General features: G+C 41.5%; 1 protein-coding gene across 9 annotated transcripts; it reads left to right on the top strand.

Moving 5' to 3' along the window:
* The first annotated feature begins 6331 nt into the window (after window positions 1–6331).
* RNF14 (ring finger protein 14) lies at window positions 6332–27269 on the top strand. Of its 9 annotated transcripts, XM_007077929.2 has the most exons (11): window positions 9332–9667; window positions 10045–10122; window positions 10227–10362; window positions 11676–11851; window positions 13877–14044; window positions 15117–15268; window positions 18131–18658; window positions 19531–19759; window positions 22514–22686; window positions 23568–23698; window positions 25853–27269. In XM_007077929.2, the coding sequence occupies exons 5-11, from the start codon at window positions 13891–13893 to the stop codon at window positions 25908–25910; spliced, it is 1425 nt and encodes a 474-aa protein (XP_007077991.1). In that variant the 5' UTR covers window positions 9332–9667; window positions 10045–10122; window positions 10227–10362; window positions 11676–11851; window positions 13877–13890; the 3' UTR covers window positions 25911–27269. The 9 variants fall into 9 exon arrangements, with proteins under 9 accessions (XP_042842046.1, XP_042842060.1, XP_042842039.1 ...); XM_042986112.1 differs by lacking the exons at window positions 9332–9667; window positions 10045–10122; window positions 10227–10362 and adding exons at window positions 6332–6423; window positions 6710–6916; XM_042986095.1 differs by lacking the exons at window positions 9332–9667; window positions 10045–10122 and adding an exon at window positions 9254–9315.
* Window positions 27270–27474: the final 205 nt, after the last annotated feature.

The following is a 27474-nucleotide window of genomic DNA, read 5'->3' on the forward strand; positions in this document are numbered from 1 at the left end:
GGCCTCCTGCTCCCCTGCCTCGGAGATTTTTATACTTTTCCCTCTCCCACGCCTTCCTCTCCTTATCCCTCCCTTCCCCTGATTCTTGTCTCCCCACTCCTGTTTATGACAAAGTCCCACGAACAGTACTCCTCTCCACCCCCGACACTCCTAAGGATGTGGATGTGTTCGGGTGTGCCCTCCCCCCATTCACCTCCTCACAACAGTGAGGCCCCCAGGATCACTTGCTGCCCCAGCACCATCCTGGTCTTACACCCTGCCTTGGGCTGAGTCTAGAGGTTTGTAAAGGATTTAAAATGATGGGAATTTAAGGCCAGCTTCCTTGAGGTGGGTGTTTGCTGCTGAGTCCTTAAAGCTGGAGGTACCCATTGGGACATGGGCCTGTGGGCCTGTAGGACAGGGGCAGCTGAGAAAGCCCCGTGGCCTTAGAGCCATCTGTGCCCCCTCCCTTCCCTTCATCTTTTCTTCCCCACACCCGGTCCATGTTCCACTCCTGGAGGTTTCCCGTCCATGTCACTTGTTGAACCACACACAGCAAGGGCCTGAATCCATGGGGCCATCTCCTACAGTATGGTCCTAGAGACAGAACACTCACAAGCTTGGAGACATTGTAAAAGTCCCTTAACCTCTCTGGGCGTCTGTTTCCTTCTCTGTAGAATGTAGTTTTCACCCACCTATTGAGGTTGTGGTAAGGATGCAACGAGATGATACCTATAAGGGCACAGGGAAGGCACTCATTGGGACTGTTACTGTAGCTTGTATTATTCCCCAGGTTTTATGCCTCTGATGCAAATGGTGAAGATGGCCTTGCATTTGTCCCTTCCGTCCTCATTGGCCAGGAAAGCTCACTTTCCAGGGCTTCCTCAGCTCAGGCTTGGGCCATGCTGCCTGTGCATCAGAGTGAGCCAGCACAGGCCCCATGTTCAGAGACGTGCCCTGTGCTCACTGCCCCTGGGTGATAACTTGCATGGCAACCTCGCTTCTTGGCCCTCATGTGTCCTATCATGTGCAAGGCAGCTAGCAAGACAAAGTGACCCACAAGGGGCTTGTAGTCTAAGGAGGGCATGGGGAAAAGGAAAGAAGTGGGTCCAGTGGCTCTGCATTCGGGCCTGGGGGTCAGGGGAGGCTCCCTCATGGAGGGCACTGGGCCGAATCCTGAAGACATGGAGGAGTTAGTCAGAGGAAGGTGGGTGAACAAGGGAGAGACTGAACATGCAGGGGGAGCTGAGTGGACAAAGGCCAGAGGTGAGGGATCTGGCTCCTTATAGTACCTCAAGAGGGCCTGTGTGAAGAAAGAGGAGGAAGAAGGTGGTCTGGGGACATTAGAAGGGGCCGCCAGATCCTGGAGGGCCTGGGGTCCCATGGTAAGAATTTGGACCTTGTCCTGAAGGCCACAGGGGAGCTTTTGAATGGAGATGGATCAGATGGCTCTGAGAAGGATGATGAGGACAGTAGCTATAGGCCAGGCCTTGTCCTGAGGTCTTTACCTACATCCTTCTGTGCCACCCTCATACCAAAGAAAGAAGCTGAGCACAGAGGGCTCGCTAACTTGCCCAAGATCACGCAAATTGGACCTCCAAAAAGCCCCTTGGGCTGCACTCTGGAAAATGGACTGGAAGAAAACAGAGGAGGGAGAGGGGGAGGCAGTTGGGAGTAATGCAGGGGAGCTTTGGTGCAGAAAACTCTGGTGCAAAGAATGTTTCCAGAATGCCATCTGGTGGCCAAAGGCAGAGAAAAAGGTACAGAGGCAGAGAGGTGCGTGGCTAGAGTTCACGAATATCCATATCCATAGCTCTAGACCCATGCTTCATGGAACACAACATAAGGAGCTTATCCACGAAGACAATCGCTTCCTTTCAGGAGAAACCTAATGTCACCCAAGGCCCACTGAAAGAATTATGGAATTCATGATTTTACCTGTGTTAATATTTATATTCTTGAAGGGACACTGTGATATCTATGCTCTGTTTGTATGTGTTGCCTTGGCTGTACCATGGATGCAAAAAGTGGTCTCACAGGTCACAAGAAAACTTGAATTTAGATTTCACAGATGGTTTTTATGGTTGTTGTTTCTTTTATTCACACTGGGGGCACAAAGCTAAGACAACCCTATAAGAATCCAAAGCCAGCAAACAAGGTGATTCTCTCTGGGAATGAGATCCCCACTTAGTGATTTTCTCTCTTCCTTTCTGGCTGCGGGGATCAGTTGTTCTTTAGCAGTCATATGTCAAGAGGTGAATGGAGTTTGTCTGGAGAGCCCTCATCACTCTGAGTTTTGAAAATTGGTTTGAAGTCATGCAGGTACTCTCAAATAGGTTTGGGAAAGCTAAGGATGGCCTCCCTTATGTCCGAAATATTTTTTTTTTTAAAGAGGGCAGCATCAGGGCTGGTGTTTGAAAGCCTTGCTCACCACCAACTTTGAGGTCATTCACACTTGGGCCCTTGGCTATGGGGAGGGGTTGGGGGACGAAGTGGGAGGGGTGGAGTCAGGATTTTTTCAAAACACTTGGTGTCCTGAGGAGACTTGAGTCAGACCAACAAGGTGGGACTCTGACCCTTGGGGGGACTCCCCGCTCAGCTGGATGCAGGCTTAGGATCATACTCTATGCTATGAACGTGCTGCTTGGCTGGCTTCCCACCCTCAGGGCTCCTTGTGAATCTGCCCAGCAGCTGCCACAGTCACCATCACAAGGCCACTTGGTGAAGCTCACAAGCTTCATCCTCCTTGGGATCATTCCTGTTGGGAGGATGACAGGACCACCCAAGGGCAGCCTCTTTCTTTTAGCAAGGCCTTGTTGAAATTAGAGTCAGTCTGGCCAGGAATCTTGATGGGGAGACTCAGGTAGATGTTCTGAGTCTCCTGCCCCTGACATGGCACTTTGTGGTCTTTGCTGGGACAGATGACAGATGTCCACTCCCACACAATGGCACCTCTTTCTGGGCCCAGTGCAGAAAGAAAGATGTACTTTGTAGGGGAAAGTTTGCCAAGAAATAGAACTTTTCAAGGAATGAAAAGGCTTTGTGTTTTGGTTGTCTTGGTTAAGAGTGATAGCTCTCAAAAAGGGCCAGGTGTCAGAATCACTTTTCTGAATTCCAGAGACAGGGCAAGAAAATTCAAACGTATCCCCTTCCCACCCGGCTGAAGAGAGTTTTATAACTGCCAGCTCCATTCCCTCTACCATCCCTTCAAAAAGTCTTCACCTTTTATTTGGGACAGAGTTGGGGAAGTTGATTGGAACTTGGTTCTGGAAAGAGAGGCTTAATTGATCTACATAATAAAAGGAAAATAGGAGAGGGGGGTTGATGAAGGCCGAGGAAATGATGGAGGGAGTACTGTGAAGGAAGGTAGCAACTTGAATTTGAGGACTTGTGAATGAATTGTTGTGAACCATGGGTCTCCTTCATGATTTTCAAGAAAAATGCAAGAAAAGACTTAAAATTTATTAGCTTTAGTAACCACAATGGGAGCACATAAATTCTGAGTTGATAAGGGTTACACATATTTTTTTTAATGTGTATTTATTTTTGAGAGAGACAGAGACAGAATGCGAGTGGGGGAGGGGCAGAGAGAGAGGGAGACACAGAATGCAAAGCAGGCTCCAGGCTCTGAGCTGTCAGCATAGAGCCCGAGGCGGGGCTCAAACCCACGAGCCGTGAGATCATGACCTGAATCGAAGTTGGACGCTCAACTGACTGAGCCACCCAGGCATCCCATGTTACACATGTGTTTTGTCTCTCTCCCCCAACCTCAGAGGGAGAGTGGGCTACTTCTAGCACGTAGATTTTAATTCTGATATATAAGTCACTCTGACATACACCCCATCTCCACACCAATCTCACTGAGAACCACTGACTTAGAACTCCTTAGAAGCACTAACAAGTTTGTCAGAGCCAAATTCTACAGCCATCAGGCCTTTCTTACTGTGTGTCCTCCTGGTCCGCAACTCTCCCCCATGTTTGTGTCACTACTCAGTAGAAGCTCTGTGCATAGCTGGTTCTCTCCCCATATTTCTGCAGACTGACTCTTCTGTCTGCTTCTTTGATTCCATCCTTGGTTTTCCCTCCTTCTGACTCCCAGGTGTGGGCATGTCCCCAGATACTGTCCTCAACCTTCTCTTCTCCATAGGGTTCTTAGCCCAGAAACAGGTTGTAAAGATTTAAAAAATAAAAATACAAGATGCCCAGATAAATTTGAATTTTAGACAAATGATGACAATTTTTTAGTGTATTTTTACCTGGCAGTCCTACTCAGAGTGATATGTAGTCTCAACACATGTTTCTCTTCTATCTTTCTGTTTTCTCTCCTCCTCCTACTCCTCCTCCTTCATCCCCTTCTTCTCCTTCTTCCCCAATCTCTTCCCCTTCCCCTTCCTCTTGGCCTTCTCCTTCTTCTTTAGAATTTTGATTTACACAGCGAGTTTGAAAATCTATCAGTGAACACAAAAATCAAACATATTGACTGGAAGCATCGTCTGTGCATGAATATTCAGAAGCTGACTGTGTTGATTGGCCTTGTTATATATTCAGCATTGCTGGGTGACTCCAATATCGAACCGTTCTCACACTGACAGAACCACCCCAGGAGGAAGCCTGGATCACATTCATTCATTAGCTTATTCGGTCATCCAGTCACTCATTTATTTGGTGGAATTCAGCATGTTCGTCTCTATTTACAAGGTCAATTTTTTTGGCAAGGAAAGTAGCTCAAGTTGACCCACATTTTCCCTTCCTCTGAACCATTGGTTTGGTTTTCTTTCTTCACCCAGAATCTAATCAACCTAATTCTTGCCTTGCTTCAGAAAGGTTCTTGCAGGAAGGAAAATGAGTCTTCCTATCGTTACATAAATTCTCATGGGGCTTCCCTTTGTAAGTTTATGACAGCCAGGAGTTGAGCCTGGAGCTCTGAGAGAAACAGCCACACACTGATTTATGATGGCAGCTGCTGCTAAATCTCACCCCCTTTCCTTCTTACAGAGCCATGTTACCTTGGGGTTACAAAACCCTTTTCACAGTTATTCAGGGGAATAATAATAAAATGCCAGGTTGCAAGTATAAACATGATCATTCTGTGCCTATTATTGTAAATCAAATTTTACCTTGCATCAGAAGCACAGAAAACATTTTATGCTGTCAGCCACCTCAAGCCTTTTTAGGAGTCTATTTTTATATAACCGTGGGATGACCTGAGGTATTGCATGAGCTGCCCCAACCTAAGAAGCTGGTCTCACAGGTGATCTGGCTGTTTCTCCTTACACACCCAACTGACCATTTCCCTTGAGTGAAGTGTTAACTTGATCTAAGCGTAGCATTGGGGTTAATGATGTGGGCTCAGGGCTCCAGTCGCCTGGATTCAAAGTTCGGTTCCATAATATACCATGTGTGTGACAGTGAAAAGTCACTTAACTTCTCTGTTATCAGTTTCCTTAGCTTTAAAATAGGGATGGTAATTGAGGATGGCTCCATCATCTACTAGGCTTGGGGACAGTGATGGAGGGGAGTCTCTTTCTTTCCCTCTGTATTCTCATTCTCACCTATCATCATGTCGTAAAATCTAATCCTGATTTCCTTAGGGTTTTCCCTTTTAATTCTTATGGCAAGAACTATTTTGTTCTCTTTGTATTTCTGCTACAACAAACCTAATTCTTTTATAGGCTACAGCAGAGTGTCAGATTGGTGAGGGACTGGTCCTAATCTTGAATGTCACCACTGTTTGACATTGGTGAAATCACTTCACCCATTAGTGCCCCAACTTCCTCATCTGTAAAATGGGGAGACAAGATTGCCTCAGTTATGGAGTCCTGGGTATTTAAATGAGATAATGCACGTAAAGTGCTTAGCACAGTATAGGGCTGGGCACATGCAAAAAAGCTCAATTATTTATTTATTTATTTATTTATTCACTTATTTGTATTTTATTTTAGAGAGAGAGAGAGCACACGAGTTGGGGAGAGGGGCAGAGGAAGAGAGAGAGAGAATCTTAAGCAGGTTGTATGCTCAGTGTGGAGCCCAACATGGGGCTTGATCCCACAACCCTGGAATCATGAACTAAGCCAAAATCAAAAGTCAGACACTCAAACAACTGAACCACCCAGGCACCCCTGGGGAAAGCTCATTTGAAAAATGATAAAGGACATGAAACCAAAGATACAAAAGTCTTTTATTTTTATGGAGTCCAAAACCAAATTTTATTACAACACTGTCTCTGGACGCTGAGCATTGAGTCCAAATTATTAACACTGCTTTGAAATTCTCTCTTCTATTCCCTCCATCCTGTGACTTCTGACATGAGGTCATGACATGATGTCACAATTCACCTCCTGCTCAGATTTGTGAGAATTTCCCGAACTGGTTCTTAGGCTCCCTTACTTTTTGCATCTGGAAGGTCTCTGACAGGATTCATGGTCTCACCTGTGGGAAAGTGAGGTAGGGTTATCATATGTTTTGCTTTTGGTTTTATTTCCTTTGGCTAAACATGAATAATGATATTAGTGAGTGACTATAGAGACTCTTCTTCTGTCTTTGCATCTTTAAGGAATATGTTTCTGGTTTGGGTATCTATCACAGGGGTTGGTTAGGTTTCTGGTCTGTGACAATATGGAAAATTAGGAGTGGTTATTTGCAATTCAAAAGTTTCCCTTTGGTGACAGTCAGGGAAACCCCTCCAAAGCCTTGATTTACTCACTTGGTTTTTCTTCTCTTCTGGGTGCAGGACCAGCAGCATAATTTGTGGAGCCAAATGCAAAATGAAAATGGACAGCTTCTTATTAAAAAATTAAGAATTTCAAGATGGCCATAGGAGAGCATTAGACCAAGAGCAGGACCCTTGTAAGCCTGAGGCCTTCCTGAAAACAAGGCCCTGTGGCTTGTACACAGGTGGCTGGCCCCTGAAGCCAATCCTGCCTGGAAGATAGTGGCGGTAAAGACTTTTAGAATCCTGTAGGTTTGCATTAGAGGACTACCCTTGCAAGTTGCTTTTCTTGGGGGAGAAGTATATGATAAAGAGGACACAGGAGCTTATTAGATCATTAGGGCACATTAGTTTGATGGTTTCCAAGAATTGGAGCCAACATTTTAGCATCCCACTTAAGTGCTGAGAACTTTAGTGTTTTGTAGCTAAAACTTTCTTATCGAGATATAATTCACATTTCATAAAATTCACCCTTTAAAAGTGTGCAGTCCAGTGGTTTTTAGTATATCCACAGAATTGTGCAGTCTTCTTCACTATCTAATTCCACAGTATTTTCATCCCTCAAAACTAACCCCATATCCATTAACAGTCACTTCCCATGAACTCCTGCCTCAGCCCCCAGCAGCCACAAATCTGCTTTCTGTCCCTGTGGATTTGCCATCTCTGGACATTGCATATAACTGGAACTATACAATTTGTGGCCTTTTATGTCTGACTTCTTTCACTCAGTACAATGGTTTTAAAGTTCATCAATGTTGTAGTATTGATCAGTACTTCATTCCTTTTTATGGCAGGATAATATTTCATCATATGGATATACTACATTTTGTTTATCCACTTATCCAAGGACAGACATTTGAGTTGTTTCTACTTTTTGACTATTGTGAATATTGCTGCTATAGTGAACATTTATGTACACTATACACAAAGAAATAGGTACAAACGTAGTTGCATATTTGTGCACGTTTTTGTGTGAATGTATGTTTTTAATTCTCTTGGGTATACACCTAGGAGTAGAGTTGCTGGGTCTTATTGTAACCCTATGTTTAACTTTTTTTTTTTTTAATGTTTAACTTTGTGAGGAACCGTCAAACTGTTTTCCAGAGTAGCTACACCATTTTGCATTTCCAGCAGTGTATGAGGGTTCCTATTTCTCCACAGCCTCACTAATACTTGTTATTATCTTTTTATTATAGACATCCTAGTGAGTTTGAAGTAGTTTCTCATTGCGGTCTTGATTTGCATTTCCTTGATGACTAATGATGTTGAGTATCTTTTCATGTGCTTCCTGACCATTTGTATATCTTCTTTGGAGAGATGTGTATTCAGATCCTTCGCCCATGCTACAACATGGGTAACCTTGAAAACGTTTAAAATTGGGTTATTTGCGGGGCTCCTGGGTGGCTCAGTCGGTTAAGCATCCGACTTCAGCTCAGGTCATGATCTCACAGTCTGTGAGCTCGAGCCCCACGAGCTCGGGCTCTGTGCTGACAGCTAGGAGCCTGGAGCCTGCTTCAGATTCTGTGTCTCCCTCTCTCTGACCCTCCCCCATTCATGCTCTGTCTCTCTCTGTCTCAAAAATAAATAAACATTTAAACAAAATTTTTAAAAATTGGGTTATTTGCTTTTTGTATTGTTGAGTTACAGAAGTTCTTTATATATACAGAATATTAGATCAACGACTTGCAAATATTTACTCCTGTTCTGTAGATTGTCTTTTCACTTTGTTGATAGTGTACTTGAAGCACAAAAGATTTTAGTTGTGTTGATTCCAATTTATCTATTTTTTCTTGTGTTTTTTTGGTGTCACATCTAAGGAACTATTGCCTAATCCAAGTTTAGGAGATTTACTCCTGCATTTTCTTTTAAGAGTTTTATAGTTTTAGCGTTACATTTAGGTCTTTGATCCATTTTGAGTTATGCATATGGTATGAGGTAGAGGGCATGTGATTATAATTCCCACTCAGTTTCTTAATAATCATGTGACCTTTGGTAAGTTCCTGAACCTCTCTACTTTGAATTTCCTCATTAATAAAGTAGGAATAACAAATAGTCTCTAAAACCATAAGGTTATGGTGAAGAGAAGCATCCTGACTGCTCAATAAACATGGTAGTTATTAGTGTTCTGATATGAACAGTGAGTGAATGATTTCATGGAGGAGGTGCCCCAAAGATGGGCAGCATTTCTGAGAAGTTTGGATGGGGGAACCTTGCTTACTCTACCTGGAGGAGCACGTCTGAGATTGTTATAGGAGTGTCTGTCTTGGATAGAGAACTGTCTCCCTTTCACCTCTAGGGATTGGCAAAATTTCGAATTCCAGGGCCCATCCCAGAACTACGGAAAGGAACCTCCTGGTCACAGAATCTGCATTTCTACCCACTTCTCCAGAGGCAAACAAATTTACCAGGCGAGGCGGGGAGAGTGGTGACGGCGATCGCCCAAGCACCGCCGCCTTTGGCCTTCAGGGGGCGGCCGAGGGACCGGGCGGTCACGGCGGCTGCGCAAGCCCTCCCCTCGCCGGGCCGCCAGCCGGATCCGCGCGGCTCAGCTGACAGTTCCAAACACGGAAGAGGCGGTGCCGAGCGCTGGTTGAGCCGGGCGTCTCCAGGCCGGGGCGGCGGTGGCGGTGAGCGGACCAGGGCTAGGGCGGAGGGCGGAACTTTTGGGCCCGGCGCGGCGGGGTGGCCTGAAGCGACGGTGTGGACCGAGCTCCGGGCGCGCGAGGCAGAGAAGAACGGCCGGGCCGGGACTGCTCAGTGGGCCTGAGCCTCCCAGACCTGGGACAGGGCGTCCCCAGCCCGGTCCGGCTAAGATCCCAACACTCTTCCCACCCGGGGCGCTCAGAGGAGGAAGGGGAAGGCCCAGGCCCTGTTGGTTCGGGACACCTGGGTCTCGCTCACACCTCACGTTCTTGCAGCGTCCTCTGTGTCCGAGCGCCGGGGCAGGTAGTGAGGCTGGGGCCTGCCCCCGGGTTGTAGGTGAGTCGTACCAACAACGACTCAGCACCCCGGGTGGTGAGCGGTGGGGACACACTCGGCGGCGTGCTCATTCCGGAGCCAGGGCTGACCCCAGCTCGACACTTTGCACGGTGTGGCCTGGGAGAATGAGGAGGATTTTCGCAGGCCGAAGGGAAACCCGGCGGAGGAGGGCTTCCCTCGCTGGTGTAGCAGTTTCCGTTTGCCGAGACTAATAGTAAACTTAATATCTGTCGGGTCGCGCGGGGGTTCGTCTCGTTCCTGGGTTACAGATGAAGAAACAGTGGTCTGAACCCAGATTTAGTTACATATTAGCTTTGTGACCTTGGGCCGGAAACGGACTTAAACTGTCATTTTTCTCATCCGTGTAATGCAAATAGAGGACTTGCTGCGTGGGGCTGTGGGAATCTGCCAGGAGTTAATGCATTTAAAGTGCTTAGCACAATGCCTGACACACGGTAAGAACTCAGTGTTACTTTTCTCGGTGTTATTGTGACTCCTGCTTCTAGTGGGCTGTAGCAAAGCAGTCACTGAACCTTAGAATTCTGGTCCCCCTTTTCAGCACGCTGCATCTTAAACCAGTTCAGTTACATATTTGTCTCCATTGTCAAACGCAAGGCACTGCTAGATGCTGAGAGCAACACACTGATGCAAAAGACTTGAAACTTGCCCTTAAGGAGCTAATGTGGCCTGAAAGTGTAAGTTCATAAACTATTGTAATGCAAAGTGGGATGTGATAATGTCATAGAAAAGTTACCGTAAAAAAAAAAAGTTTGTTGGATTTTTAAAGAAAGACAGGACATCTAATTGAAAATTTCTACATATAATAGGGTCTTTGGAGATGAATCTTGAAAGCTGAGTGGATAGAATGAAAATGAAATGTAGGTCTGTCATGTGAATTAAGGCACTGGGACCTGGTGGCAGCTTCAGAAGCTGGGGTTTGTGCGGTAGGTTTTGAGGAGCTGTGGATGGGAAACTCTGGTTGAAGTAGAGCTTCTTAATCCTAGCTGCACATTAGAATCACCTGGAGAGCTTGGGCAACTACTGATGCTTGATTTAATTGCTTGATTTAATGGCCTGGGTATTGAGATTTTAAAAAGCAGCTCCCCAGGTGATTCCCATGTGCAGACAAGATGGAGAAGAGTAACCTAAAACCTGAATCATTATAAAATCATCTCTCACCCCATTTACAAATGTTTACACTGGAAGAAACAAACTTAATTGTTCAGCATTAAATAAGGTAATGTGTAAGGACCTAATACAATATGTAATAGGCGCTCAATGAATGTAAATTGATTGTGACTTTCATTCTTAGTTTATTTGGGAGTCACACATCTGAGAATTTGGTTTCAGAATTACCGTTTCTTATAGGATTTTTACATAAAACTTCAGAGTGTTCTTAGGATTCTCCATAACCCATTTATCGACCACCCTCCACTTCCATTTACTCCCAGTTGAGAAGTCTGGCTCTAAAATTTTCAAAGTAGAACTTGAAAGTGTGTGTATATGTGTACCTTTGCACGCTTTTGTTCTGTTTTTAAATATCTTGCTGTCACACTTAAATTGACCTAATGTTGAGTGTCCCTAGCAGGATTAATTTCATAGCAGGTAAGAGGAAGAACTGGAGGGGGATAGAAAATGAAAGAATAGAAGAAGCGAAAGAAGAAGGGAGAAACAAAAACAAAACAAATCCAAGAAGATGCTTAGATGTTTATTATGAGACATGGTGTGCTCAACTCTCATATGATGTTGGTATTCCACCTTGACTCCTCCCAGGGCTGAGGGCAGTCAGATAAGGCTTCTCACACTGCTGGGGCCTTGCAAACACTCCTTTAACCACATGGCTCTGTTAGGCTGTCCTAAAGAAAGTAATAGGCAGCTGTAGATTGATTGACTATATGTTAGGATGTGTTTGACTTAGCTGGTAATAATGGAAATTTGGAATTAAAATTTGGTGAGGGTCCTGACACCATCTTCTGGGTTTTTTTGTTTTTGTTTTTTTTTTCTGCAGATGGCAGGATTTCTATAGTATATCTAGCATGAGTTCCAGATCTTGGCATTTTATCCAGCTTCGACACTCTTATCTCCACCTCCTGGAGAATAAATGGGATTTGCATGAATTCCACATTCTGAATTGAAAGACAGACTGCATTGCTAATAGCCTTTTCTTCTGATTGTTAATAACAGGTACTAACCTCAACTAGAATATGTTAGTGTGTTCTGTTTGGGATGGGAATGTAGCTTAAGCAGAACCATGATGATCTGCTGGGGGAAAAAAAAAAAACAATTATTTTTTTAAATGGAATCATTTTAAATGAATTTGTTCAAATTTTGAAGTGTCACCTTTTTTTTAAATGGAATCATTTTAAATGAATTTGTTCAAATTTTGAAGTGTCACCTTTTATAATGTCCTAACTTTGCAATTGTGTATGCTTAAATTAAAAAATGTTAGTCAAGAGGGGGCATTTGCAAATCCAGTTATAGTCCAGTATTTTAATTGACAGAATGGTAATTTTTTGTTTTAATAAAGTAATTTTCGCAGATACTCATTACATATTTTTTCACATTTAAATTATCTGAAATTGTGGTGCATCTTTCAGTTGCTACAATTAAAAAGTATCGATTTTACATTTTAATTATAGCATATTTTCATTCTCAGTTTCACCTGAAATAATGGTAGATCTTAAAATTATTTTTAATAAGTCTGGTGGTATTTTAAAAGTTTAATGTTAGGGGCACCTGAGCATCTGACTCTTGATAACAGCTCAGGTCGTCATCTCCTGGTGAGTGAGATTGAGCTCCCTGTTGGGCTCTGCACTGACAGTGTGGAGCCTGCTTGGGATTCTCTCTCTCCCTCTCTCTCTCTGCCCCTCCCCCACTTGGGCACGTGTGTGCTCTCTGTCTCTCAAAATAAATAAACATTAAAAAATATAAAAATTTGATGTTATTTTGCTGCTTCCTCAGTTATCTAACCCTCTTATATAGTATCTGTCCCTGTAGCATTCTCTAGAACAGGGTGTTCTGAACTGGGAGCCATCCCCCACTGCACCCCTGGGGGGCACATTTGACTATGTTGAGGGGGAAGCACACTGTTGGCATATTGTAGGTTGAAGCTGGGGGGCGCCTGGGTCGCTCAGTTGGTTAACTGTCTGACTTCAGCTCAGGTCATGATCTCGTGGTTTGTGGGTTTGAGCCCTGTGTTGGGCTCTGCTGATAGCTCAGAGCCTGGAGTCTCTGCTTCAGATGCTGTGTCTCCCCCTCTCTCTGCCCCTTCCATGCTCATGCTCTGTCTCTCTCTGTCTCTCTCTGTCTCTTAATAATAAATAAACATTAAAGAAAAATTTAGTAGATTGAAGCCAGGGATGCTGGTACATATCCTGTAAGGCTCAGGATAGCCTCCTACTACAAAGAATTGTTTGTTCCAAAAGGTTAGTAGTACCGAGGTTGAAGAAAACCTGCCCTAGAGACTTTTAGGGATTTAGAAAATTCATTTAGGGGTGCCTGAATGGCTTGGTTGGAGCAATTTATGGTTCTTGATCTCGGAGTTGCTACTTCAAGCCCCACGTTGGGTGTAGAGATTACTTAAATAAATAAAACTTAAAAAAAATAATAAGTAATTCATTTGTTTTTAGTAAGTATATTACCTATACTTTTTTTTTTTTTTTTTTTTTTTTTTTTTTTTTTTTTTAAGAGCGTGAGCAGAGGAGGGGCCGAGGGAGAGAGAGAATCTCAAAAGCAAGCTCCATGCTTAGTACAGGGCTTGATCCCATGACCCTGGGATCATGACCTGAGCCTAAATCAAGAGTCAGACACTCAGCCGACTAAGCCCCCCAGGGGTCCCTACTTTGACTAATTTTGTGAGCAAGGCAATTTGCTAGGATTGGTGGACAAGTCAGAATAATTTGAAAATTTTTAAAAAATTTTTAGATCATGCCTTTTTTCCCTAAATTTCTGATGTCTGTTACAGTCAGCACTTAGAAGCACCACAATCATCATTTTTTAAAAAGCTGTTACTATTGCAAAGGTACTGGAGTATTAGATGTGTCTATCACTTTTAGTTGAGCAGAAGATTGATAGTATTGGTTAATTCTTTGCAGTTTTTTGGGTGCAACTTTAACCTTTTTTGGGGGGTGAGGGTGGGGATTGCCCCTAGATTTTTCCAAACTCTCTGCCTTTTCTATTCTTAACTGATTTGGATTAACTTAACTTCAGCTCCAGAAAATTAAATGTCGTCAGAAGACCGAGAAGCTCAGGAGGATGAGTTGCTGGCCCTGGCGAGTATTTACGATGGAGATGAATTTAGGAAAGCAGAGTCTGTCCAAGGTGGAGAAACCAGGATCTATTTGGACTTGCCGCAGAATTTCAAGATATTCGTGAGCGGTAAGTTAATAATACTCTCTTAAACAGATTTTTCTAAATAAAAGTTATTCTCAATTTCTTAGTGTACCCTAAATTATTTACCATCTTGTGTTTATAGGCATTGGTGATAGATGGTAGTATTACAGATTTAATGCATGTTCCTGTTTTAATTGAAAATTGGACTGAGGGTGCATAGTTTTCAATTTGATTTGCCTTTTGACCACTGAATTGGGATATTATCCCGCATATTTCATGCATCCTAATCTTCTAACTAGCAGTTTATCAGCTATGAGTCATTAGTTGTTAAACAGGAATAATAAAAGAGAAAATGACATCATGTACATGAAAACGCTTGGAAAGTTTTAAAGTACCATGGTGGTTGTCAATACTATTTGGTTTCCAGAATCATTTCAACTACCATAAGCCTGTGACGTGCTGTTACTCTGTGACCTTTTGCTTCAGAAAAAAAACACACACAAAAATAAAAAATTGCTGCTTTTGATACACACGTTCACAGAAGACTTTGATGCACACTTTCTCAAAATGTTTCTACTATAAAGGCCTTGAGTAAAGAAAGTAAGTGTAATAATCTAAAATGAAACTTCGTGAGAGTGTTGTGTGCTGTATCTTGCCCTCGAGCCTGAGATCGTTGTGTTGGCACAAATTGTCCCAACTATGATTCATGGGAAGTTGGCACATGCTGGTCTAAGTAGGTCATAGCTCTTGGATAGAAATAAAAATCCTTTTCTCTAGATAGTGTCTTTAATCATCTACTGTAAAACAACAACAAAAGAAAACATTGTGTATTACTTACTAGTGTTAGGAATTGTACTCACAAGTATGTACAAGAGTAAGTTATGTGTCTTCCTTAGAAATGTCATGGTGCTTAGATTTTTCAGGGGCTTATAAGATTTTTTTTTCTTTTTTTTAAAGGTGGTGGCTATGAAGTTATAATTAGGAAATAGAAGGTGCTTTGGGGGAGGGTTTTTATCCCCTCCGCTAAAGCGTTAGTCTTTCTTGAGCACCTGCTCAATAGTAATGGACACTCAAGTGTTGACCGACTGATTCTTTCTAATTTTTGTTTTTGGTTCAGGCAATTCAAATGAGTGTCTCCAGAATAGTGGCTTTGAATACACCATTTGCTTTCTGCCTCCACTTGTGCTGAACTTTGAACTGCCACCAGATTATCCATCCTCCTCCCCACCTTCATTCACACTTAGTGGCAAATGGCTGTCACCAACTCAGGTTAGACCCGAAACTTAATTTCTCCTATCCATTTTTAGAAAGTTAAAAAATCATCTTTAATTGAAGACTACTACCTTGATGATCTTGAATTCAGTGCATGAAGAACAAATGGCTTTGATTTTGTAATTTTTTCCCCTTGCCTTCATGAAACCTGATGTTAATGAATTGAAAGTGGTGTTTTAGAAAGGAACGGCAGTAATTAGGATGACTGATCATTGTGAATTGCAGTATGAGTAATTTTTAATCAAGTATATATATTTTTTCTTCTCTTGCTATTTTTCCCATCTAATCTGTATTGTAATAGAGACTATAAGGTCCTTCTCGTTTTCCTTAGATGTTGGTATGCCTTTTTTTTCTTAGTTTCTTATCCATTCCTTAAATCAAAGATTTAACTGTAATTAGGAGGGCTAAAGTTGTGCTGATGTAGTTACAGTAAACAAATTAGCTACGTAAACAGAATAAGTGCTTTTATTTCTAGAGATCTGTATGTTAATAACAAATAATTGTTGACTGGTCTCACATGGATGTAAATACACACAACTAGAAATGTGTATGTATCTCCAATGTCACGAAGAGGTCTCCTATCTCTTCCTGTACCTTCTATCTCACGAAGGTTTGAGACCTTATATTACGAACCTTGTATTATGAAGCCTTCATTTCCTCCGGCTTATATGTCCTTTTCAAGTAATAACCTCGACTCTTGATTGAGACATAAGTATGACTTGAAGCTAATATAAAGCCCTCTGAGATAGATAATGGATCAATAGCAGCTACTTTTCTACAAGTCGTGATGAAGATTGATAGGCTGATGTATATTAAGACAAAAGCTGTCAGAGTTCCTTGACCTCAAGGAACAGCTTGTCAGTTTTTCCTGTTTGATCATGGAGTTTTTATTCCACCCCACTGACTAGTCTGATCTTTGAGTGCTTTTGTAAAATTGAGCTTATGGTTTAAAAACAAAATTAAATTTTACAGAAGGATAATACATGTAGAATAGAAAGGAGTATTATTACCTTACATTCTGATATCTGGGCCAGAGGCAATACATGCAAGACAGTGGATTATTTGCCCAAGAATGTCAAGGCTGTTTGACATTTAGATCACTGAAAGCTGACTGAATTATTTAGATATTTATAATCACATTTCTCCAGAGAGCTTTTGATACTTTGTATCCATGCCTGTGTGCACACACTTACACACAAGCACAGAACAAGGACAGATAAACTGAGTGCATGGCTGCAGTTTCAGATTCCAGCCAAGTAGCATCTCCTTACTGCTGGCTTTTGGGAGTGTGGGGAGAGGAGGGTTGTTTGTTATTTTATGTGTTACAGCTGAAATAACAGTAGGATTCCCTGTCAGATAAATTGTTATGCGTATAATTGATCTTTTAATTGGCCTTCTATTCCTTCTTGGTTCAATTCTTGTTGGTTGCTGGGCCCTGCTTCCTTGACATTGTGAATGTCACCTGTTGATAGTGAAGTTGACACATGGTCCTATCTGTCACTGGATTGGGGTTGGTAGAAGGGAAGTGGGTTTAACCTCATAGTATTTTCCATTATGCCTCCCCTGATATATATACATACACATACACATACACAGTCTCTCTCTTATTCTTTCCTCCTTACATTTATGTGTACCCCAGCTGCCCCTTTTGAGAAGGGGTGGAGAAAAAAAGAGGATTGAGAATGGTTCTTCATTGGACTTGGTGGCCCAAATAGCACTCAGAGTTTCCCTTTTCGTATTTAGTACATTTTACACATTTCAGCAGGTTTCTCAAAAGTATGATTGATCTTATAAGCATATTCATGTACATGTGAAAAAGCATTTTGAACAGTATTTAACATCCTAAGTTTTCAAGTTCAGGAAGTGTTTAAGTTCTTGCTTATATAGGGTTTAGTGAATGGCACTGTGCAGAGCAAGGAACAGAAAATGTGGTCCTTTTTCACTTGTTATTTAAATTTACAAAATTTGTCTGCATCTGGAAGGCTTATTTTTTTGTGTTTAGCTAAAAAGAAAAGCTGCTTATAATTCCTGAGCTCTACTTACCAATATTTTACATTTCTAATGGAAAATCCTCTTACATTTGCCTTTCAAATTGAACACACCACCTTTAAAGAGGAAAAGTCGAAGTAGTTTAAATTTGGTTGCTCAGCTTAGAGAGTGTGAGCTTTCCCTATGGCAGCCGAATCATGTTGAGGGCTTATAATCGTGTCCAGGTTCCATAGCATTCTGTGTCCCTTCATTAACCAGGATCTGGTGTAAGCTCAGATTGCTTAGTTAAAACCAGCTTATAAATCTGAATAACAAGGATTCTGAGGTTGGATTCTGTTAGTGACTCTTTCTCTTGAGTTGGCTGTTTGATAGGACTGAAAGCTAGAATTAAAAACTTGGACGATATTTTTAAACTGCCCTCTTTCTATTATGCAGGGTACCTACAGGGCTAGGACTCCAAAGGAATAGAAATAGTTCATTTTAAAATTGGCTCTCTTTCTCCTACATGAGATATGTAGCAACACTAAAACAAAGAACAAATAAAGAATCGAAAACTTCTCCACCTCAGTGGCCCCTATGTAAACCTGTGCCCTTCACAGCCTTGCCATGTCTCTTGTTTTCATGGTACTTCTTTTAGTTTTTGACTTTGTTTTCTGCTGTGACTCACATTGTTGGATAGTTTAAGAATATAAGAATATTCTTACTCTCTTTCCAGCACAGTTTATCACAGCAGTAAAACAAACAAACAAAAAACATGTTTGGAATTGTAAGGGCCTAACTTAGAGGTTAAAAAGATTTCAAGAGAAATGAGGAGTTGACAGTATCCTCCTCTTTCCAAACTCACCAGCACCCTCGTGTGTTTCCTCCTAGCTGTCTGCTCTTTGCAAGCACTTAGACAACCTGTGGGAAGAACACCGTGGCAGCGTGGTCCTGTTCGCTTGGATGCAGTTTCTTAAGGAAGAGACTTTAGCATACCTGAATATTGTCTCTCCTTTTGAGCTCAAGATGGGTTCTCAGAAAAAGGTGCAGAGAAGGATGGCTCAAGCCTCCCCCAGCACAGAGCTAGCTTTTGGAGGAGCTGCTGGATCCGATGTTGACCAAGAGGAAGTTGTGGATGAGCGAGCGGTGCAGGATGTGGAATCGCTGTCGAGTCTGATCCAGGAAATCTTGGACTTCGATCAAGCTCAGCAGATTAAATGCTTTAACAGTAAATTGTTCCTGTGCAATATCTGTTTCTGTGAGAAGCTGGGTAGTGAATGCATGTACTTCCTGGAGTGCAGGCACGTGTACTGCAAAGCCTGTCTAAAGGACTACTTTGAAATCCAGATCAGAGATGGCCAAGTTCAGTGCCTCAACTGCCCAGAACCCAAGTGCCCTTCGGTGGCCACTCCTGGTCAGGTAATCCTCTACTCTCTTCAAAGCTGCCTCCCGTTTCTCTTTCCCAAAGGGAGATGTTTTCTCAGGATTTTCCTTGCTAGGGCTCATCAGGCCAGGCTGAGGCCTTGGAGCCAGCCCACAAATAGTTTCACTGTATCCATCAAGAATGCTGGGGTCTTATTGTTGAAGCCAGTGTAAATGCTTCCTTTGCTGGACTTGGAATGGGCAGTTCTTGGCAGAGATGAGTGTTAGAAAAGTAATTATAAAGTGTTCTGGTGATTTACTTTGTTTATCTGCTGGGATCCCATCAACCCTGGAGAATCACTAGCCTGCCTTTGTGTGAGGTTTGGATCTGAAGAGCATATCCTTGGAATGGGTAACAATCAGGGACAGGGTACTTGGCTTGACTCTTTTTTTTAAAATCAACTTTGTTAAGCCATCACTATACCCATTTTTTGTTTTTTAATGTTTATTCACTTTTGAGAGAGACAGAGACAGAGCTTGAGCAGGGGAGGGGCAGAGAGAGAGGGAGACACAGAATCCGAAGCAGGCTCCAGGTTCTGAGCTGTCAGCACAGAGCCCAGCGTGGGGCTCAAACTCACAGACCACCGTGAGATGATGACCTGAGCCGAAGTGAGACGTGCAACTGACTGAGCCACCCAGGCGCCCCCACTATACCCATTTAAAGTGTACGTTGGCTCAGCTTTCACACATGTGTAGACCCATATAACTACCACCTCAGTCAGGGTCTAGACTTGTCACATTTGGTTTGATTTTGAAGTGAGATAGAGTGTTTTGATTCATGTGAACTTAGCACCGGCATTTTAAGGATCTCCCCAGAATCAGAACCGTTTGGGCATCATTAAACTTGCGTGGTTTATTTTTCCCTCCAGGTCAAAGAGCTAGTGGAAACAGAGTTATTTGCCCGCTATGACCGCCTTCTCCTCCAGTCCACCTTGGACTTGATGGCAGATGTGGTGTATTGTCCCCGCCCCTGCTGCCAGTTGCCTGTGATGCAGGAGCCCGGTTGCACCATGGGCATCTGCTCTAGTTGCAATTTTGCCTTCTGTACCTTGTGCAGATTGACTTACCACGGGGTCTCTCCATGTAAGGTAACTGCTGGTAAGTGTTAACTGTGTCAACTCAGTCCTCCTATCCTCTATGCCACCCGCCACCCTCCCCCCCCCCCCCCCGCCAAAAAAAAATCCCTATCACTTCAGTCCTTCCATTTGGAAGTGTTCCTTCAACAGATATTTTTGTTTCAGTTACTGTCCTAGGCTCTGGGGTATCGTAGTGACCAAATACCCTCATGGAACTTATATTTTAATGGGTAGGCAAACAGAACAATAATGATATTAGATGGTTATAAGTGCTATGGAGGAAAAAAAATAAAGCAGGAACAGAATATGAAGTGGCTTGAGGTTTTATACTTAGGGAAACCAGGGGAAGGCCTCTCTGGCAAAGCGGTTTGAGTAAAGACTTGAAGAAGGAACTAAGGAAACGGCCATGCAGATACCAGGGGACCATTACAGAGAAGGAATGGCAAGGTCATTTCTATCTATGAACGTGGAATAATGTAGCTCCTAGTTGGCAAGTGCAGACCATCTTAGCTGCCACTCTTGTTTCCATGGCACATACATCTGATCAGTCATCAAGTTCTTTGTCACTGAGCCCAGGAAAGTCTCAGAATCTTCCTCAACACGTAACGCTTCAGAAAGCCACCATTTATTAAAGTGGACACAGGAGGTGGAACCTGTTTGCTAATTCTGATCTAAATAAGGATTGAGAAATCAGGCGTTGACCTCAGTTTGACTGGACTTTGATGGCTTAGTCTTTCTCAGACTAACAGGGATAATGATAATAGCTACTATTCATAGGGCTATTGTCAGGATAAAATAAACTATTGTAGTGCTCCTCGAAGTTGGTATTGTTGTTAAACTGGTCCGTGACAAGATAAATAAATTGAGAGGTCTAGAAAGGTACAGTGATTTCACAGAGTAATTTTATGTCCGATCTAATAAAAATTTAAGCTTAGGTTTTTTTGTCTTATTATTTGTCTAATAATTCATTTGATTGTATTTTGTGAAAATACTGGTCCTTGGCAGAGTGGTGGGGGAAATACTGGTTCTTCAACATAGTTTGGGAATGACAAGCTAATACGTGTAAAATGCAAAATGGTAACCATTAATGCCATTATTACTGTGGTTCCTAATTGCTATCGTAAACAGAGTGTCAGTATCTCCAAGAAAGTAACCCTAAGGGGAGAATGAGTGAATACTTCCAGTTTGCCTAGAGCAGAGTATTATAGTAGATATGGGCAGATGGGATGGAGACTTCACCAGAGTATAATAGAAGCCTTTGCTTTAGACTTGTATAACCTTATCATTGAGGAGCTGAGGTGTGTTTCAGGTGTTTCATAACATTTGTGGAAGAAATCAAAGGGGCTTGGGGGCTTCAGCAAAATTAAGAATCCCTTTCTGTATCTATTCATGCCTGTATATCTATATATTGGATAGTACTATATAAAATACATAAAATACTAACAATTATTTTGAGAACTTTAGTGCAATAATCTTTGCTCTTAAGATATCTGGGAACACAAAAGTGCTTTGAATTTTTAGAGGGATAAAAATGACAGGATAAAAAGATACAGGTCTGCAGCTTCTAAGTAGAGGTGATGGAGCCATGGGAATGTACGATACAGAGAGAGAAAGCTTCCCCAAAAGATTCACTACATAAAAAGACCTCTAATGAGTATGAGGAAAATAAACTAATAAAATAATTATAACGTTATTGAGAGAGGTTTTCAATGAAAATGTTGAAAAACTAAGGTAATAGAATGTGAACAAAAGCCTTTGTCTGCAAGTAAAGCCTTTGGGACTGGCTGCCTGTTACATTTGAGTTAAGTGCTAGAGCTGTGCAGCCAGAGAGAAGAATATCAAGGGGAAACGTTGACAGGAGGGACTTTGCAGTACCTGTGGGTGGCAAGTTTTATTTGTTGACTTTTGTTGTATACAGAATCGAAGAGTCTTAGCTGTTAAGCCAAAGATACTTTTGTTTATTTGGTAGGCTTTGTTATTATCAAAGGGTGAATGATGCTGACTTCATGGAAAATGAGTGTGTGTTTCAACCTCTGTGTCTTTTAGCTAAGTCATTCTTTAACAGTATGCCGCTGGTTGCACAAACATGTCAACATTATTAACTCAAAGTCAACGAGAAAGATGGCCTCTTATTCTAATACCTTGAGCAAGTCCAACTTCTCTAGCTGGAGGATTCTTCTATGTTCTTTGTTATTTGTACATGTGTCATTTTTACCTAGTTATAACCTAAAATATGCCCTTTTCTGGATTCTGTAATGAGTATTTTAGTTGAGTTGTAGCCATCTCATTTATAAGTTTTTTTTTTTTAATTTTTTTTTAACGTTTATTCATTTTTGAGACAGAGAGAGACAGAGCATGAACGGGGGAGGGTCAGAGAGAGGGAGACACAGAATCTGAAACAGGCTCCAGGCTCTGAGCTGTCAGCACAGAGCCTGACGCGGGGCTCGAACTCACGGACCGCGAGCTCATGACCTGAGCTGAAGTCGGCCGCTTAACCGACTGAGCCACCCAGGCGCCCCTCATTTATAAGTTTTTAATAACTAAAAATGATGTCATTAACTGGCCCTTTCACTTGTGGTTATTCCCTTGGACTTTAATTTGTTTGCCATTGTTACATGCATCTCTGTGCATATAACTTCATTTTGGATTATTTCCTTATGATTAAAGTCCCAGTAATAACATTATTGAATAATCAAAGGGTTATGACCATTTTTAAATGGTTTTTAGTCAGCTTTGCAAAGTTGTATAAAAGTTAATTTTCCATTTCACTTTCCAGAGAAATTAATAGACCTACGAAATGAGTACCTGCAAGCAGATGAGGCCAATAAAAGATTTTTGGAACAGAGGTATGGCAAGAGGGTGATTCAGAAGGCGCTGGAAGAGATGGAAAGTAAGGAATGGCTAGAAAAGAACTCAAAGAGCTGCCCATGTTGTGGGACTCCCATAGAGGTAAAGGTTCGGGACAGACTTGGCAGACAGATTTGCAAGCTCGTTACGATTGCCTGAAGAAGCCTATTGTTTATGACTAGGGAAACATATTTATCAAACCTTACTTGGAACATGCAAATTCACTACTAAATATTGATCTTAAGTGGATGTAGACTTCCTTTTCAAAATGCTTTCACAAAGTGAAAATTATTCTCACATTGTTTCACATCAAAATGGAATGGGTTATGACGAAGCCACAGTAGAGCTACGATAAACTCTTACCTCATCTCCATGATATAAAAACTCACGCCTGGCTTCTTAGAACTAATTATCCGGGAATTTAACACACCTGCGTATGAAGTAAACACTTAGGAAACGACATTTTCCTATTAACTTGAGCCAAAATAGACTTTTAAATGTATTGCTTCTTGACACAATCTTAATGTTTTAAAATCAGAATTTATCTTTGCATTTGGTTCTCCCATTCTGATCCATTATACCTGAACTGAACCTGGTGGTGATTTTCCAGTTACTCCACTAAGGAAACTGGCATTCTGTTGAACCACTTCAGACATGCCTCAGCCCTCTGTTAGAGTCGAGGACTTGATACCAAATGTTTACTTAGATTAAACTACACGTTCCATGTATAATATACACATTTGGTTTGTATCTCCTGTTGATCAGAAAAGTTTTGCTAAGTATCTAGTTGTAGGTACACCTGCTGAATATTTTCTATATTCTACTTGTAATGTGTAATAGTTACAGCATGTTCCCTGTGTATTTAAACCCTGCACGGGGTAAAAGGAGAAGTTGAGGAGGACATTGTACTGAATCTTTTTGGCATGTGCTTTCCTCTTGCTTTAATAGCCCTGGTATTTTTCTCTTTCCATCCTTCCCACCAGAAATTAGATGGTTGTAACAAGATGACATGTACTGGATGTATGCAATATTTCTGTTGGATTTGCATGGGTTCTCTCTCTAGAGCAAACCCTTATAAACATTTCACTGATCCTGCTTCCCCGTGTTTTAATCGGTATGTATACATAATCCTGTAGTCTCAGAAACAGATTTTGGACCATTTTTCGTAGAGAATTCTCTTATATATTTTCTCACATATATGGACTTCTATATTGTGAGTTTATGTTGAAAATATGCCACTGGGAAATTTTATTTTTTATCCTCCTCAGTGAAAAATTTCAAACATAAATAAAAGTTGAAAGACTATGGTTAATAGGATATCTTCTACCAAAATGAACAATTGATAGTATTTTGCCGTATTTATTTTCTAATACTTGACTCTAAGTTGGAGATAGGATACTTTATCTCTAAATACTTCCACATTATCACCTAAAATAAGAAAATTCTTCTACATAACATAGTACTTAAAGAAATTTAGTGATGGTGGCATATTATCTCCTAATAAACATATTTAAAACTTCCCAATGACTCCTAAAAATATCTTTTAAAGCTGTGTTATTGAGCCACAATATAATCAAATTCAAACATTTTATTTGGCTTTGTCTTTATAGTCTCTTAATAGAGAAGAGTTTTTCCCACTTTTTTATTTTTTAAGTTTATTTATTTTTGAGAGAGAGCACACAAGCGGGAGAGGGATAGAGAGAGAGGGAGGGAGACACAGAATCTGAAGCAGGCTCTAGATTCTGAGCTGTCAGCACAGAGCCCAACTTGAGGCTGGAACCCACAAACTGCGAGATCATGACCTGAGCCAAAGTCGGAGGCTTAACCAACTGAGCTACCCAGGGGCCCCTTCCACTTAAAAAAAAAAAAAAAAAAAAAAAGTTAAAGATTTATTTATTTAGACAGTGTGCACGTGAGCAGGGGAGGGGCAGAAAGAGAAGGAAAGGGAATCCCAAGCAGGGTCCTCACTGTCAGTGCAGAGTCTGACATGGCACTCAGAATCACCAACCTCAAGATCATGACCTGAGCCAAAATTAAGAGTTGGACACTTAACCGATTAAGCCATCCAGGTGGCCCTTTTCACCCTTTTTTGTTGGATGCATTGAGGAAAACATTGACATTTTAGAGAGTCCAGGCCACTTGTCCTATAGAACATCTTAGTCTCTAGAGTTTTCTTTCTCCATGTTGTCTTTTAGTTACTCTGTCCTCTCTCTTTCCTGTAGATTGGAAGTTAGGTCTAGACTGAGTTTGAATATATTTAGAGTTAACATTTTTGACAAGAATACTTGTGTACTTCATTTTATATCGCATTAGGTCCGTAATGTCAGGCTCTCCCATTGTTAGTATGCTGCTCAGTTCTGTTGCTTGCTCCACTGTAATTGTAAGTTTTCTTGGCATGCCTGTGTGGCTCAGGGGTTAGGCGTCCGACTTCAGCTGAGATCATGATCTCACAGTTCCTGAGGTTCCTGAGTTTGAGCCCCACATTGGGCTCTGCGCTGGTGCTCTGGAGCCTGCTTGGGAATCTTGCCTCTGTCTGCCCCTGCTATGCTCTCTCAAATATATTTTTAAAAAATGTAAGGTTTTGGTTTTTTGTGTGTGTGTGATTAGTAAGTAATATCTGGGGTGATGTCTTGGCACAGTGAAAATATCCTGTTTTTCAACAGCTATCATTTCAGTGTCAGTTTATGATCTTTCTTAAGAGGCATATGTATAGTACCTAAAATCATTGGTGTTACCTAACTGTAAGAAAAGTTGAAGAAACAGGTTCTCTCCGTGAACCATTGTAAATCTAGTGTTGAAAATTACATGAATTTTAGGTAACATTGGAAAGAAAAACGAGTTGGCAACTATAAAGCATTCTACCAGTGGAGAATGCAAGGGTGATGAGGCAGAGTAGAGTGACTCACGTGTAATAGAGTTACAGTGGTTTAGAAGAGTTCACCTTCTTCTGGATTGCCTGACTTCCCTAATCCTGGTTTATTCCATTTACTGTATACATTGAGTATCAGGTTTTTGATACCCATTTCCCCTTATTGTTAATCCTTGGCCTTAAAGAGTTTGTCTGGATCCGAAAAGGGCTATTCTTGTAAACTTTAAGACAGCTTGTTCAGAGGGACCCATATTTCAGCCCTCCCCAGTGTAGTGATTGAGAGAAAGGAAAAGCTGTTCAAAGATGTTATCAGAAGAGTGCAGAAGGTAATTTTGAGAGAAGGAAAGAGATTATATTTTTTCCAAGTGCATAAAAATGTACCTTATTTTATACTTCCAGGTTGTTCCATGCTGTGGATGTTAATGGAGATATTTGGGAAGATGAGATTGAAGACTAGTTAACTCCTGCTCAAGATAAGGAAATGGAATGGTTTACCCAAATCTTGTGTCAAGTACACAAAATAGTTTTGCAGGATATTTAGGGTACCATTTATGCACTCATCCTTTGTAGAAGATGTGGAAGAACAAGGTTTATATTTCCATGTGGTACTACTGATAAAGGCACATGCACACGTTTTTCAGTGTAACATAGAGAAAATTATAAGCCAAAGGTTCAATGAAAACTAGAGAATATTAAATACTACAGTGTGCCCGAAGCTCTGAATAGTTAAAAAGTAAATATTTATTTTCTTCCCCAAGCTTTAGGTGAAGAGAGGAGTCAAGAGTTAAAGTTATAGACCTTTTTATCTGAAAGCATCCCTCTAAGACATTATGGGGAAGTCCCCTCAGTACTGCTCCTTATGACTGGGGTAGGTAGAAAGAAGCCTTATTAAAATTGTACCAAGAGCCTGATCTCATTTACTCCAGGTCATGTTCCTTTCACCCTAAGTTTCTGCCAAGTGACTTTTCTTTGAGGAAGCCCTTTTACTCAGTAACTGATTGGATGACCCAGTGTCATTTTGATCTGCTTTTCCGAATAGAAATTTATAGATAATTTAAAAAATCTTTTTAATGCCAAAAACACTGTGGGCCAGCTGGTATTTATTAGTGGTGTATAGTTCACTGGTTTTGAGCCCAGTCTAGAATTTAATGATACTGGCTCAGAAGAATTTCAGTCCTATTCAGCTCTTCTGGGTGGTAGAGCCTAGATTCAAAATGACTTGTCTTTGCTACCCTTTGTTCTATGCTGTCTCCCTTCACTCATGCCCTACCTTCCATTAGTAAGGACAATTTTAATATTAACTCCAGCTCATATTTTTATTTATGCTGGAATAGGAGAAAGCCTAATATATTCCCAAGCTGAACAAGCTGCATTTTTTAAAATTACCTCTATTTTGAACTCCCCACCATTGTAGTTCGAGTCCTAATTTTCTGAATTCTTTTTAAAGGTCTTCTCTAATGAGCTATGGAAATTTGGCTTCCTACCCTTTTTTTGCAACAGCACTATTTTGGGGGATAATTTTGGCTTGATTCCTAGATCCCTGTTTCTGGATTTTGATGGCTTTTTGAAAAATTGTCTTTCCTTGTGGTTTGGTGAATGACTTGGTAGCAAAATGATTTTTTGAAAAAGAGGACAGAGGGATACAGCTGCAGCTGTGAACATGTTCTTTTTTTCCCAACTTGTCATTGAAAATTGGGGAATCACTTTTAACCATTTTATGTGTATGTATCCAGAGTCAGCAAAGACTGTTTCTGGATTGTCAATGAGGCTGCTTAATCTTAAAAATAAAAATAATTTAAAAATTGTCTTATAATTAGAGCAGAGTTGCTGCTGTTCTGTCTCCAAGGCAACTGATCACATTTTTAAAAAACTTGATGGCATGTAACACATATTCTTAAAGTGAACAGAAAAAAAGTCATGGAATAGCACCTGTTCTTTTATCCAGACTCGTGACTGAACTTAGGTTTTTAGGGCCCATATTTTGTTTCAACCATATGGTTCATGAGCTTTCGTTTTGCACA

The sequence above is a fragment of the Panthera tigris genome, chromosome A1 (assembly GCF_018350195.1).
Source record: "Panthera tigris isolate Pti1 chromosome A1, P.tigris_Pti1_mat1.1, whole genome shotgun sequence".
Taxonomy (NCBI): Eukaryota; Metazoa; Chordata; class Mammalia; order Carnivora; family Felidae; genus Panthera; species Panthera tigris.

Excerpts from the sequence above, each read along its gene's own strand:
- RNF14 (XM_042986112.1), top strand. The coding sequence starts at position 13,891 with ATGTCGTCAGAAGACCGAGAAGCTCAGGAGGATGAGTTGCTGGCCCTG. Across the intron at positions 14,045-15,116 it reads TTTCAAGATATTCGTGAGCG|GCAATTCAAATGAGTGTCTC; the intron begins GTAAGTTAATAA and ends TTTTTGGTTCAG. Across the intron at positions 23,699-25,852 it reads GCTTCCCCGTGTTTTAATCG|GTTGTTCCATGCTGTGGATG; the intron begins GTATGTATACAT and ends TTATACTTCCAG.